The 15948-nt window shown below is 41.5% G+C and overlaps 1 protein-coding gene across 2 annotated transcripts in view; it reads left to right on the top strand.

Moving 5' to 3' along the window:
• The first annotated feature begins 1309 nt into the window (after window positions 1-1309).
• The window catches only part of RASEF (RAS and EF-hand domain containing), a 49504-nt gene continuing 34865 nt past the window's right edge, over window positions 1310-15948 (top strand). Inside the window, exon 1 of one of the 2 annotated variants that reach the window (XM_060762149.2) lies at window positions 1310-1943. In XM_060762149.2, the coding sequence (XP_060618132.2) occupies window positions 1570-1943 (374 nt within the window). In that variant the 5' untranslated portion in view covers window positions 1310-1569. The remainder of the gene's footprint in view (window positions 1944-15948) is intronic. The other variant, XM_060762150.2, reaches the window with a different exon arrangement.

Raw genomic sequence — 15948 nt, 5'->3', positions numbered from 1 at the left:
GGACTAGACACAATTTCATCAGCTCCACAAAGAAGACACAAAGGGTTTGTCTGTACTGTAGAATTAATGCAATTCTACAGCATTTTAACTGCTGTGATTCAATGCAATGGAATCTTGGGAGTTGTCATTTTACAAGGTCTTCTGCCTTCTGTGCCAAAGAGCGTTGGTGCCTCACCAAACTGCAGCTTTCATGATTCCATAGCATTGAACTAGTTTTAGTTCTACAGATTGTTTTACTGCACTTTAAAATAATGCATCTAAATATGTATTTTAATATTGGTAAGCTGTCTTGACATGAAGTCTAGTAGTGTCCGAGTCTGGGAGGTGGTGCTCATCTCCTTTTCTAAGCTGAAGAGCCAGCGTTGTCCGTTGATGCCTCCAAAGTCATGTGGCATCTACCTTCCCACTGGAGCGGTACCTATTGATCTACTCACATGTGCATAGTTTCGAACTGTTAGGTTGGCAGAAGCTGGGGCTAACAGCAGGAGCTCACCATGCTCCCTGGATTTGAACTGCTGACCTTTTGGTCAGCAAGTTCAGCAGCACAGCAGTTTAACCCGCTGTGCCACCGGGGGGGCTTGTCTTGAGTCTTAGCCTTGCAGAAAATATGGAAAATAAATGAATTTTTAGAGAGATAAAGTGAGATAAAAATTATTATTATAATAATACGTTGTCGTGGTAGTAATAGTAACAAAAGTAACAGTTATAATAACATTCTTGTAAACCTTGGAAGAGCAACATGTGATCCTTGCATGGAAGCCTTGGGTGCATCTCCACAGTAGAATTACTGCGGTTTGACCGTGCTTTAACTGCCCTGGTTCACTGCTCTGGGATCATGGGAGTTGCAGTGTCCCACCAAACTACAATTCCCAGGATTCCATGGTATTGAGCCATAGAAGTTAAAGTGGTGTCAAACTACAATAATTCACCGTTTAAAAAGCACTCATTGTGTGGAATCCTGGGATGTGCAGTTTAGGGAAGGCCGTTCTTGGGCCTCACTCAATCCTGTAACCCAGAATCGCAGGTTGGAACCTGGGGAGAGCGTGGATGAGCTCCCTCTGTCAGCTCCAGCTACCCATGCAGGTACATGAGAGATGCCTCCCACAAGGATGGTAAAACACCAAAACATCCGGGCGTCCCCTGGGCAGCGTCCTTGCAGAAGACCAATTCTCTCAAAGCAGAAGCGACTTGCAGTTTCTCCAGTTGCTCCTGACACGAAAAATCGAAAAGAAACACAATTTTCCCAGTTCCTTGAGGCAAATGGAGTGAATCCTTTGTTGGGAGGTGATTAGCTCCCAACAAAGAAGCAATCAGGGCCAGCTAATCATTGTGGAAGGGGCCTGGAAGGGCCCTAAGGGAGAGAAGCGCCTCCTTCCGAGCAGGTGCCTCTTGGGCCAGGTTTGGGAGCGGGAGGAGCCGTGTGGCCGGCGCGGGGCTTTCCCAGGCGAAGGGCGGGGCGCCGGAGAGGCGGGAGGAGAGGCTGGCGGCTCCCTCGACGGCGTTTCCCTCGCCCCTTCCCTCCTTCTTGCTTCTCTCTCTCTCTCTCTCTCCCCGTCTCTCTGGCTGGGGATGGGCTCCCCTGAGGCGTCCCGGCTCCGCTCGCTCTTCCTGGCTTGCGACGTGAACGGCTCGGGCCGCATCGAGCGCGACGACTTCGGCTCCTTGTGCGCCGAGCTGCGGGTCCGTCCCGAGGAGGCCGAGGCCATCTTCCAGCGCCTGGACTCGGACCGCGACGGCGCCATCACCTTCCAGGAGTTCGCCCAAGGCTTCCGCGGGGCCCTGCCTGCCTCCTCGCCGCTTCCCCCGCGTCGGAAGGAGCCTGGCATGGAGCAGGGGGACGACGACGCCGCTCTGGACGCTCCCTCCGAGGCCCCCGGGGCGCCCAGCCCGGCCTGGCGGGATTTCGAGCTCCGGCTCGGGGAGGAAGCCGACTACATCCCCAGGTAAGAAGCCACGGGGTTCTCTCTTAAAGGTCCCTTAATAGACACTATGCCAAGCCTGGGCCAACTTGGGCCCTCCAGGGTCTTTTGGACTTCTTCAACTCCCACAATTCCGAACAGCCCCCGGCCCCTTCCTTTCCCCCCTCAGCCGCTGAAGCTTCCAAATAGAACTCCTTCCAGGGGCATCTGACACCTCTTGACTGCCAATGCTTTGGAATCCAGCGGGTGCTTTGTTAGTGAAAGTCTAGTAGTAACAAGATCACACTAGAGAATGAATCCACTTTAAAATCCGGTTGCTGCCTCCTGCAGAATTCTGGGCTTTGTAGTTTAGAGAGGACCTTTAACAGCCTCATTAAACTACAAACCCCAGAATTCTGCAGGAGGCAGAAACCGGATTTAAAGTGGATTCATTCTGTAGCGTGATGAAGTAGCAGAAGAGCAGCCCTGTTTATTTCAGACTAAGGAACAAAATACATCCTAGGACAATACGGCTCTGCCCCAGCTTACTTGTCCAAACGTATCTCCCTCTACGTTCTGCCTTGTAGTTTAAGATCCACCGAGGAACCCCTGCTCTCAGTCCCACCAGCCTCACAAATGTGTCTGGTGGGGAAAAGGGACAAGGCCTTCTTGGTGGTGAACCCCCCCCCCCCCCCCCCACTTGTGGAACTCGCTCCCCAGCGAGATTAGATCGGTGTTCTCCCTCCTTTCCTTTAGGAAAAAACTCAAATTGTGGTTTTGGAACCAGGCCTTTGGCTAGCAGGTATAAGGGCACTTTGGAGACTGAACTGGACCATATAATTGTTATAATAATGGAAACTGCTATATGATTGTATAACTAATGTTATTGTTTTTAATCTATTATGTATTTATGGTTTTATATTGTTGTTATATTGTGATTTGCGGCATCGAATTTCTGCCAGTGTTAGCCACTCTGAGTCATCCCTCGGAGGTTGAGAAGGGCACGGTAGAAATGTTGTAAATAAATAAATAAATAAATAATACAATTTAAAGAAATACAGACAGTTCCCGACTCAGAGTAAAGAAGAGCAGGGGTGAGACAACTGGAAGTGAGGGAAATCTCTCCCTAGGAAGGGAAATGCACTCCTGAAAGAGTTGTTATCCTGGGGAAAGGGTGTCTCCGCTGAAGTTTTCTCGCCAATCCTTGTTTCCACAACAAGCCATTTTTTTCCCAAAATGCACTTCTCATAGGGACAGAAAGTGAGGGGCACAGGCAGCAAAACAAACACCTCAGAGGTGCTAACCCTTCCCTATTTCCCCGTTTGGCTGGAGCCGAGCTACACTTTAAAAACATATCTGTTCCAACTTACAAACAAATTCAACTTAAGAACAAACCTCCAGAACCCATCTTGTTCGTAACTTGGGAACTGTGGACCTCACAACTTCTGAGGATGGCTGCCATAGAGCGAAACGTCAGGAGAGAGTACTTCTGGAACATGGCCAAACAACTCCTGGAATTACATCTTCTGCCCAACCCTAACCCACCTCAATTCAACTTGGGAACTGCCTGTATAATAATAATATGATATAATAATAAACTTTATTTATACCCTGGCCAACATCTCCCCAAAGGGGACTCAGGGCAGCTAATATGAGGCCAAGCCCAGAATTACAGTACAACTAAATAAAATAAAATACAAACAGCAAGTAATAACATGAAAATAAAATACATATAATAACAGAAAATGTAATAAACAGATGCAAAATAATGTGATGAAGAAATAAAATATAGTCTGGACAACACACCACTTCCTCAACTGCATGGAGAAAACACAAAAGGTGCATCTACACTGTAGAATGAATCTAGTTTGACACCGCTGTGCAGTGCTGTGGGATTCTGGGAGTTGCAGTTTTGAGGTCTTTTTCGCATTCTCTTCCCACCTTGTGCTGGTGCCTTGCTAAACTACAGCTCCCCGGATCCCACAGCATGGAGCAGCAACAGTTATCAAACAGCATTTGATTCCGCAGTGTAGTGAAGCACCCCAAGAAGCCTCATCCAGGATGCCCAAGATCCTGCACCTGTTGCAAACTGGCAGTGGCGAGATTTCATCTGAACTTATGCTTCCCTCTCTGAATGATAGTGGTCATTATTTATACACACACATACACCTGTACAGTCCTCCATATCCACAGTTTCTGCATCCACGTATTCAGCCATTGTAGACAGCAATACAGTTTGACACCACTTTAAATGCCATGGCATAATGTTGTAGAATCCTGCAAGTTGGTGAGGAACTGGCCCCTTTTGCCAGATAGGCCAAAGAGTCCCCTACCGGGGTGAGAAAGGCAGGGTATAAATGAAGCAAAGGATGTGTAAAATGACAACTCTAAGGATTCCATAACATGGAGGCATGGCAGAGCAGATGCACTTGAAAATATTCCCCATCTCCAGTAGCAAATTGTGAGAATTTCCATTGTATGTATGAGACTATATTTTACTATGCCATTGTATATGATGGGACTTAAGGATCCATGGATTTGGGTACTCCGAAGGTCCTGGAGCCAAGCCCTAGAGCAGTGGTTCTCAACCTGTGGGTCCCCAGATGTTTTGGCCTTCAACTAGCAGAAATCCTCAGCAGCTTGTAAACTGGCTGAGATTTCTGGGAGTTGTAGGCCAAAACACCTGGGGACCCACAAGTTGAGAACCACTGCCCTAGAGAATATTGAGAGTATTTGCAAAAGATCAGCTGAAGATAGGCTGCTCTTGACTAACTTTTTTCTGCCAAATATGCCCATTAGACCTGTCTGGGAGAACCAACTAGTGTGCAACTTCAGTACAGAGGGAGCATTGATTTTTGATGTTGATTCCACACTGAAAGCCATCCTCTTTGGTTTTTGCTATTTTTTATTTGCTTTGCCCAAGGTTTCCTTCCAGGCTGTGCCACCTTTTATGCTTTATGAGTCTCTCAAACTCTGCTCCTCTGGATGTTTTGGACTTCAGCTCCCGCAATTCCTAACAGCTGGTAAGTTGGCTGGGATTTTTGGAAGCTGAAGTTCAAAACACCTGGAAGACCAGAGTTTGAGAATCACTACTCTGAGTTATGGCATGGCAGCAAGCTTGTGGAAGTATCATAGGTTAGACAAAGAGGTCGAATCTGAGTGGGTTCTTTGAATTTGTTGCTCTTACTCAGCATTGTCTTCAACACTTCTTCTGAGATCAAGAAAAGATGGGAAACATTCTTGTGTGCCTTCAAGTCTTTTCTGACTTAGGGCAGCACTAAAGTGATACCATTAGTGTTTTCTTGGCAACATTTCTTGAGAGGGTTTTGTCCCTGTCTTCCTCTAAGGCTGAGAGAATGTGACTTGCCCAGGCTCACCCCAGTGGGTTTCCATGGCTGAGTATGGATCTGAACACTGGTCTCCCATTGTCCTAGTCCAACATTCAGACCACTTTTCTGGCTCTCTCAAAAAAAGCAAACAGATCTTACAGTTAAATAAACAAACAGATGGTAGTAATAACCCACCCCTTGCATCTACTTATTGTCCATCCCAAACTTGTTTTGTTTGATGCCTTAAGAGCAACAGTTTCCTTTCTTTTCTCTCCCCTGTCAGTGTTTGCAATATTTATTACATAACCAAAGCTTAACATCTATAGGTGGAGTAACCTATAGCAGTGTGAAGATATATGATGGTGGTGATAGGTGGGTGACAATAAATAATCATTGTAGCTCCTTAGAAATTATTTATCTGGAGCAATGCATACAATCAGTCTCTTTCTCTCCAAACTTGCAAAGTGCCACGTGGCTTTTGGTCTTCCTTCGTTTTCTCTTTAGTTTTTGTTGCCTCTGGCAAACCTGGCTTCTCAGGTTTCAGCTCTGACTGTTTGGGAAGAATTTCTTTTCTTCAACTCCAAGTCACGGATTAGTTCAAAACATCTCAGATCTGGGAAAAAAGTACATGATATGTTAAAATGGGGCCTCTTCCCCCCCCCCCCCCGGGTCGCCCGTCCCTATGTTTGGTAGAGACAGGTGTTGCTTTGCTCTCCGATAAAACACACACACAAACGAACAAATAAGTCAGGTGATATCTTTTTGAAAACAGGTTCCTGTTTAGTCACGGACTTTCGGGTTTATATAAGAGACACATTTTCCCTCCCCTTTCTAAAGGAGGGGCAAAAAGGGTAGCTATTATTTGATTATTTGAAGCCAGTTTTTAAGTTCATACTTCTACCGCATTGTGGCTATTTTGGAAATACTCTCTGCCCATGAGATCTGTATCTGGGCCTTCAGTTGAGAGCACTCTGTGCTTAGAGGATTAGCTTTGGCACATGGGGTTCCCATGCCATCGTCTGTTTCTTTTGTAGTATGATATGCGACATCCTATAGCAGGCATCCTCAAACTGTGGTCCTCCAGCTGTTTGGTCCTTCACCTTCCAGAATTTCTGTCAATTGAACAAGCTTGTTAAGACTTCTGGGAGTTGGAGGCCCAAACAGCTGGAGGGCCGCAGTTTGCGGGTGCCTGTCCTATAGCATTAATGCAGGGACAGAAATGCAGCCAGAGGCAGCAAAATGTCTTATAAACATAAGTTAATTATGGCTTTGAAGAATCGCATCATTAACAGTGTTTGAAACATACTTTGTTATTGATCCACAATTTATTTCAGATAATACAGGTGTCTGTTCAGCCTATTTTTGGCTTCATTTTTGGTATCATGCCTCAAACAGAATACCACTTGACAATCAGAATGGGCTCCAATTCCATAGCATACAAATTTGGGTCAAGCAGCTCTGGTCTGAGTGCCTGACTAGGACTGAGAAACCAGGGTTCGAATGCCTGCTTGGCCGTGGAAGCTTACTTGGTGACCTTGGGCAAATCATACTCTCTCAGCCTTAGAGGAAGGCAAGAAGAAACCCCCTCTGAATGAATTCTGCCAAGAAAACCCTGTGATAGGTTCCCCTCAAGACCACCATAAGTTAGAAATGGCTTGAAGGCACACAATGACAAGCCCTATATACCAGAATTGAATGTCACGTAACCATACAAATTGTGTTGACTGCATCTTCCAGCATTTGTCACTGTTATTGATTCTGCCTGGGACTCATGGGAGTTGCTGTTCTGCTCTAGAGTTTCTCTTACTAATGCACTTCTAATTTATATTCTGAGAAACAGATTCCATTGAGCAGTGGGGGATTCAGCTTGTATACCACCTGCCAGTAGAGCCAGGAGTCATACTGAAGAGAGATTCTGGGAGCTGTAACCTAAGAAAAATCACAATTTCTCTCTTTGCATACTTGTTAAGTAGAGGTGAATAGGATTGGGTTGTTAATGTATTAAAGGAGAGCAAAGAACCTATGTTACTGTCTGAAGGCCACATTCCCCACAATCTCTCAGGGATTATGTACAGAGGGTAGGTTAGACATAAACTAAAAGTAGAAAGACCCTTTTGCCCTTTCACCTTCCTCCTTTCTCAGAGGGTTGCCAACAGAAGGATGGGTCTTTTTTTGCCAGATATCTAAACTGAATGTTTGCAGAGGGCTTTTGAAAGTTGAGGTTGTTCGCCATACTGTTGAAAGCACATGAATGTCTCCTTGGAGAAGGAATTTATGTTCCATGTCTGTAATCTCATGAAGTAACAGGTTATCCAGTGATGTGTGGATCACATTATATATTTGCATTTCTGCTGTGTTTCATGTTCATGTGATAAGAAAGCTCTGTGACTGCAGGCTGTTGTATGAATGATATAATTATCAAATGGAAAAAATAACATTGGTGAGATTCAAGTTCCAATGTTTCAGGGAAGCCATCATGTTTAAATAAATGCCATTACATTGATGACAATTTGTCTTCATCTGTAATGAAATAAAATCTAACTTGCACTTACATATTTGAGTGTTTGCTGTGTTATTGTGAGTAGTTGGCTGGATATGGCTGCACAAAGACTCTTCTAACATTATCAATGTGTTTTTGATAAACAGATACTTTTAAAGCTATTTTGTTCGTGTTGTGTTACTGAACTTAGGCAAAACTCCCAACAGTCATGGATTATAGTCTATATCATGTAGAGCAGGCATGGGCAAACTTCGGTCCTTCAGTTGTTTTGGACTTCAACTCCCACAATTCCTAACAGCTGGTAGGTTGTTAGGAATTGTGAGAGTTGGAGTCCAAACCACCTTGAGGGCCGAAGTTTGTCCACATCTGATCTAGAGGCCATGAGGTTGGGGATAGCCAAATAAGGAACAATAAAAGTGTCTTTTCCTTTGGGCAGCATACAATAAAAGATGTGTCATGTCTTTTGGTAAACTGTATTATTAATTACAATGTGACCCATTATCCACAGTCTCAATATCCAAAGTTTCAAATACCCACATGCTCCAAAATATATCCCCCCGGAAGTGATTATGGGACTCTACGAAATTCTGTGATTTTGTTGTCTTCTTCCAACCAAAGCATACCATAGACTTGTCCCAATATCTTCTTTTTTGGCAGTTGCACAATTTTGAAAGGTTCGTAGCTCAGTGATAAAATATTATGGAGCCAAATACTCTTATTTTAAATCCCTGTTATTTTCAGATAAATATTTCTTGGAAGGACTCATATCTGAAAGTGTGGATCAGGTCTAGGTAACTGGTGACTCTCCAGGTATTGTTAAGAGGATGAGAGTGGGTGGAAGTATGGTGAAATTTATTTATTTATTTACTTTATTTATATACCACTTTTCTCAGCCCTCAGGCGACTCAAAGCGGTGAACAACATCAATACAAAACATCATGAGACAAGTGTCAAGGTTCAGACTCTCTAGTCTGGCGCAGCAAGCGTGTAGTTTTAAAAATAAACAAGCTCAGGCAGCATTCTTCTAAGAGAGCTTTACTAAAGCATCTACTACATAGGAACTACATTTTGGAACTAAAAAGATGGCGACGGACACACAGTATAATACAAGCAGACAAAAATAAAACATCCTGTTCGTCAAGCTGGGTAACTCCCTTTTTCTTCCCTGGGCAAAGGAATTTCTGTTATCTCTGTCTCAAGGTTCTTTCTCTCTCTGCCTCTTAATAACAATTCTAACACATAGCTGAATCCATCTTTGAAAACCAATACTAATACATTGTAATACATTATAATACTAATACAAACACATTGAAAACATACATATGAAATAACTATAACCACTCTGACAATTCCCCCTCTTTTTCAATGTGTTACAATACCTTTCTTACATACATTCATGTGGTTTGCATAATAGTAACTTCTTGATTCTTGACTCTCAACTTCAATATTCACTTATTTTTGCTCTTTAACTTTACTCTTCACTCTTATATATTTGTCTACTATTTTAACTTCTATAATAACTTCATCATACATTTGTTTCTCTTCACTTTTTTTAGTAATCTAATAACATTTTTATTACATACCATCATGTCTTTGTTTTTATTATATCTTAAACACATATTATATTTCTTCTATATTACTCTGCTTTGCTTCATTATAACTTTTCAACACACAGTAACTTCTTCTCATTACATAATACATTTCTGCAAACTTATAATGTCTTAGTACATACAATCATATCTCCATACATTTCTGCATTTTTTTATATATTAACTCTATATCATTACTGCTCTTCATTTCATAATGTCTCTCTGTAATTTTATAATCTCTTCAATACACACAATTATTCTTTTTTATTACTTCTTATTACATATCATTTCTTAGTATATATCATTCTTGTGTTTCTTCTTAAAGTACATCATAGCTACTTAATATATCATATCTTCAATATAACTACTATTCTTCGTTACCTCAATACTTTAATAACCATTACCTTTAATAATCATTTCATAATAATTGTAACCTTTTATACTCTATAACTTTACACCACATGATTTAACTTCTTAGTCTCAATATATCAATACAACAATACAGGGGAATAAATGCATCATAAAAATCTTAGCAATACACATTGCAAAACTACAAAAAACATAAAACACATTGCATCTTTTGCAAAGGCACCTACGCTTTTTAGTTAAACACAGTTTCAAACATCTTGCACTATTACATTTTTGACAATCTAAACCAATTCATAACAAACTCATTTCATTTCAAAACATTCCGGTACTTGCTGGTTCTAGAAATCACTATCATCCCAGCTATAATCTTTCTCTACTGCAACTGTATCTACGCCCCCAGTGGCTGAATTATGGTACTGCATGTATTTCACTGCATCTCTCTCATTCATGACACCAACTTGTTTTGTAACCACTGGCTCTTCAGGTTCCTGTTTAACTTGCAAACTCTTTCTTTCAGGTGTTTTTGTCATTTCTCCTCTACTTTTTGGTGATTCTGCTTCTGACTTGTATGTGGCTTCTCTTTCCTTTGAATGTGTACCTCTTTCTGCCAACTCCTGCACCTTCTGCATCACTTCTGTATATTGCTTAGCTATTTTCTCACTCTTTGTCTGTGTGTGTGTTCCTGACTCATGTCTCTTTTTCCTTTCTGTGTCTGTGGCAACACTCCTTTCCTTTCTACGTGTATCTGGCTCAATCTTTTCCTCATGTTTCTGCTTCTGCTCAACCTCTACGTCTGGTGCAACTCTATTCTCCTCTCTCTTTGTGGGTAAACCATGTAAATTCTCTTTGTTAGTGTGTATGTCTTCCCAGTCTCTCAATCTTTGAAAATATGCCACTCTAGCTAACTTGACTGTTTGTGGTGAACTCAAAAATTTTAGATAATTCTTATAATAGCCTAGGAAAAACATCTCACGATAACGGTTGCGTTTGTTTCTCTCATTCTTAGATAGTAACACATTTGCACAGTGTCCAAAGATTCTCATGTGTTTGAAACTTGGTGCATAGCCATACAATTTACGAAAAGGAATATCATCCAACACCTGATCTCACAAACGATTCATTATATAATTAGCTGTGTGAATTGCTTCTGGCCAGTAAACATTCTCAATCTTCGAGTCTTTGAAAATACATGTTTTCATTTCATTTATATACTCCATTTTTTTATCTGCAATCTCTTCCTCATTCTTAAACTGACTTATTTCAATGACTTCAATCCCTTCTGACTGTACAAACTGCTTTAGCTCATCTTTACACACTTCAGCTCCTTTATCAATATACAGCGTCTCCAGTTGTACATCGAAAACATTCTCAACCATTTTTAACCAATTTCCGAGCTTCTCAGTGGCCTCTGACAAATCTTTCAAGAAATATACAAAAGAAAATTTTGATAATTTCTCCACTATCAACATAGTAAATCTAGAATTCCCGCCACTTTGTTGGTAAGGTCCTGCAATACTAATGTGTCCTATTTGGAAAAGTCTCTCAGCTCTAATTTTGGATTTCTTGTAACACTTAATTGGTTGTCTTTTTACCTCACTGCAGATTGCACATTTTAAATCAAAATAACATTTTTCAAGCTCATGTTCTGGACACAAATTTAAAGTTTTCTTCAAGACTTCCATATCAGCATGTCCCATAATTCTATGAAGTAAATGTATGCACCTGTCATGTTGGATCTCATTTTTAACACATTGCACTTGTACATTCTCATTGCTCTCTGTCTGATTCAATTTCTCAAACATTAAGTACATTTTATCTTTCTTCACACCCTTGGCAATCAAGACACCCTTGGGGTCAAAAATATAACAATAAATTCCCTTGAACTTTACTTGATAATTATGTTCAGTCAAAGTTGCTACACTTAACAGATTAGTTCTCATTTCTGGTACATACAACACTTTCTCCCAACAAACATTAAGACAAGGGATATAACAAGTATCAAACTTTTCAAACATGAGATAAGACCCATCAGCCATTGTTACCATACTCCCCTGGGTATATTGGGTGTAATTAAAGTTGCGTAGAGAATTCGAAATATGATGCGTCGCACCCGAATCTAGAATCCATCTGTCTCTTTTGATGTCATCCAGTTCTCCTACAGCGGCAACCATGATCCTCGCTTCTTCGGCTTGATTTGAGCTATTTCTCCCATAATAGCCCCCTCTGTTTCCGCAGCTTCTCTTCACTCTAACTCCAGGGACACGGCCCCCTCTGGACTGGTATCTTCTCTCCACACAATTCCGAGCATAATGTCCAATTTTATTGCAGTTGAAACACCTCCGGCCAGCCTGGGCAAATTCTTTGGAAAGTTCCGCTTCTCTGGCTGCAGCTGACACCACACAGGAATTTATCTTTCTGCTGCTGTTTCTCTGTTCATCTTCACAGTAACTGGTCTCGGCTCCATATCTCTCACAGGCCGTTCCACTGAGTTGAAACTTCCTCTGTTTGCAATCTCTTTTATAATGCCCTCTTCTGTTGCAAAAATAACACCGATGACGGTCTGCACATCTCACCGACGATTCATCACATCCATCACTCCATCCGTCATTCTCATAAGTTGGTTGGAACTTTGAAAAAACCATGTTGTAACCTCCAGAATCCCGGATTTAAGCCCAGCTGTAAGAAAAACAGCTTCTGGCAGTTTTATGGCTTGGCAGATTCCAACATCAATCACCTCCTTAATCACTCAATTGGCCCAGCGCGCCCCGCTGCATATCTTCTTTCAAAACTCAGCCTCGTTACTCACCGCAGGCTGCAATCTTTGTCATCAATTCACACTGAATAGCCACGGCAAAATTCTCTCTTTTTGCTCCGTCAGGCTGTTTCAGTTCCCATGCTCCGTCAGCCTCTTCTGTCAACTGGGTTGCAATCCAGGGCTCCGGCAGCATGCTTACAGGTCTGCTCCTTGGTACTCTCATCATCCGTAAATCAGGTCATCAGGGCGTAATTCTGGGCGTAATGCTGGGCCCATAACCATTGTCAAGGTTCAGACTCTCTAGTCTGGCGCAGCAAGCGTGTAGTTTTAAAAATAAACAAGCTCAGGCAGCATTCTTCTAAGAGAGCTTTACTAAAGCATCTACTACATAGGAACTACATTTTGGAACTAAAAAGATGGCGACGGACACACAGTATAATACAAGCAGACAAAAATAAAACATCCTGTTCGTCAAGCTGGGTAACTCCCTTTTTCTTCCCTGGGCAAAGGAATTTCTGTTATCTCTGTCTCAAGGTTCTTTCTCTCTCTGCCTCTTAATAACAATTCTAACACATAGCTGAATCCATCTTTGAAAACCAATACTAATACATTGTAATACATTATAATACTAATACAAACACATTGAAAACATACATATGAAATAACTATAACCACTCTGACAACAAGTATAGGGCAATTAAAAACAATTGTAACATAAACCATTAAACATCCATATAACAATCATTAGCACCTCAACAGTAAAATCAGAATCCAGTCTCATCATCCATTATTCCGTATTCCTATGTTCAATTACACTGTTTAATCAAATGCTTGTTCGAACAGCCAGATCTTCACTTTCCTCCGAAACGTCTCCGAAATCCCTCTATTATGGGGAAAATATTCCTCTCTGGCTCTAGCAATAGTCTCATTTGAGATTAGTTGAATGCTTGTGTTTTTGAAATCTCATGTGTGCAGCATGAAGGCAACAGTTCTCTCTGGTTTTGGAAGCATGTTTCTTAAAGTGGAGTTCTCATTTAGCTGTCATCACCAATGGCCAGTTGCCTTGTAAAACTCAGCTCCACAGGAGAAATTTTCACATTCCTTTGAATGTTTTACATTGAGAAACTCCCTTTCTGTGTGTCTTCTGCATTGCTTTGGGACAATCAGGGAAAGGGCAGCTCTATTTTACAAGACCTAACTCTTCCTACCTAGTTGTTTGGAAATAGAATGAAGATATCATGGGAATTATACTTGAATTTTGAGAAAGCACAAGAAAGAAAGAGATAATAGAAACAATATTTATTCCTTTTCATAGTCAGGCCATGCAACATGATTTCTGTGGTCATCTTTTGTCAAGACCTATTGATACCAGTGCTGTTTTGAGTGCAGAAACATGTTTTACCTGTTTTCTTCTGTCTTGGATGCACCAGTGAAATGAAAGTCTGCTGGTTAGGAGCCTGAAATCCTGAAATCTATTCTTCCATGTTAAGAGCAGTATTCAGTGCTGGTTACAGTTTCTTTCTGTGGCTGATCATTGTAAATTGACTGTCACGAATGTTTCATAATATTATATTTTGATTTAAAACTCACAGCATATTTATTTATTTATTTATTTATTTATTTCGTGTACTTCTATCCCGCCCTTCTCAACCCCCGAGGGGGGACTCAGGGCGGCTTACAAAAGGCACAATTCAATGCCTGCACAATAATACAAATAAACCTATATAGACAGCAATTAACAGTAATAACAGTTAAAAACAATAATATATATCACAGTCAATAAAACCAATCTCATTCTCAACGTTCGCCAACTCAGAGTCCATAGCTTCATTCCACATTGTCCATTCCTATCAGTCGTCATTGTCCTTTATTTATCTGCCAGATTGCCCAAACGCCTGGTCCCAAATCCATGTCTTTAATTTCCTTCTAAAGGAAAGGAGGGATGTCGATGATCTAATTTCCCCAGGGAGTAAGTTCCATAGGTGAGGGGCCACCACCAAGAAGACCCTACTCCTCGTCCCCGCCAATCTCACTTGTGATAGAGGAGGGGGCCGAGAGCAGGACCTCCCCAGAAGATCTTAAACTCCGAGGTGGGAGGTAGAGGGAGATGCGTTCGGACAGATACGCTGGGCCGGAACCGTATAGGGTTTTGTAGGTCAAAACCAGCACTTTGAATTGAATTGTGCTTGGAACTGGATCGGCAGCCAGTGGAGCTGACATAGCAGAGGGGTGGTATGCTCCCTGTATGACGCTCCGGTGAGTAATTTGGCTGCCTCCCGCTGGACTAATTGAAGTTTCCGAACAGTCTTCAAAGGCAACTCCATGTAGAGTGCGTTGCAGTAATCTATTCGGGATGTAACAATAGCATGGACCACTGTGGCCAGATCCGACGTCCCAAGGTACGGGCACAGCTGCGCACAAGTTTTAATTGTGCAAAAGCTCTCCCGGCCACTGCCGAGACCTGGGGTTCCAGGCTCAGTGATGAGTCCAGGATCACTCCCAAGCTGCGAACCTGCGTCTTCAGGGGGAGTGTAACCCCATCTAACTTCAACCACATGTACCAATAGCCATGCCTCCCCCCATTGACGTGTATATGTTCTTAGCAGTATCCATAGCCCAACCTTTTCTCTTAGTTCTATCTGTACTTCAACTCCCATTCTAAAAGAACCTTCTTTTAGAATACCAGCCAGCATTGAAAATATTTCTGTGAATGTTGGTACAAAACATCTGAAAGACACTAGTTTAGGGAAACTGAAATAGCCAAATATTTTGTAGTGAGGGAGAATGCAAGGATATGTAGAGAGCAACATGGAACAACCAAAACATCAATTCAAGTAGCTTAATATATTTAAAGATATATAATGTGTATTTTAAGCTGCTAGCTTTTACGGTGCTTTTTAAAAAAAAAGTGTTCTTTTGTTCTATATCTTTGCAAAAGTTATTGGTATAATTTTTAAATTTTGCTATACTATTCTGAGATATGAATGATCAACAGAATACATGAAGTCTTAATTATTAAAAAGCATATGGTTTGAGATTTTTTTCAGAGTATGCCCATTAAGATCAGTGAATGATTAAGGATGGATCTTATTCAATATATCACTGGTGTCACATATATCTTGAATAATGTTTTTCAACACAAAAAACCCCAGAAAAAGTCAAACTTGAAAATCAGTAATTTCTTTTCTGATGTTCATTTTTCAGAAAAAGCACCAGTTCCCTTAAGGTCCTGTACTGTAGGGATCAAATCTTCAGAAGTTCACTTGTAATTATTGTTTAATATTAAGTTAAAGTCTTAATATAAAGTCTTAAAAGTTTTGGTAGAAATGATGGCAAAGTTCACTCAGATATATACTGGAGTCTGCTTTAGGATTCCTGTGTAGGTGGCGGAATGAATGTGTGCATTGAGAGTTTGTGTAAGCATGCGTCTCCCTTATCTTGGTGCCATGGATACAGTGTTTATTACAGCCCTTTGAATTCATTCCAGCTACTTTGTGTTAATAGGGTG

This window comes from Anolis sagrei, chromosome 2 (genome assembly GCF_037176765.1).
Source record: "Anolis sagrei isolate rAnoSag1 chromosome 2, rAnoSag1.mat, whole genome shotgun sequence".
In the NCBI taxonomy this organism is placed as follows: domain Eukaryota; kingdom Metazoa; phylum Chordata; class Lepidosauria; order Squamata; family Dactyloidae; genus Anolis; species Anolis sagrei.
This window is presented reverse-complemented; position numbering and strand designations above follow the sequence as displayed.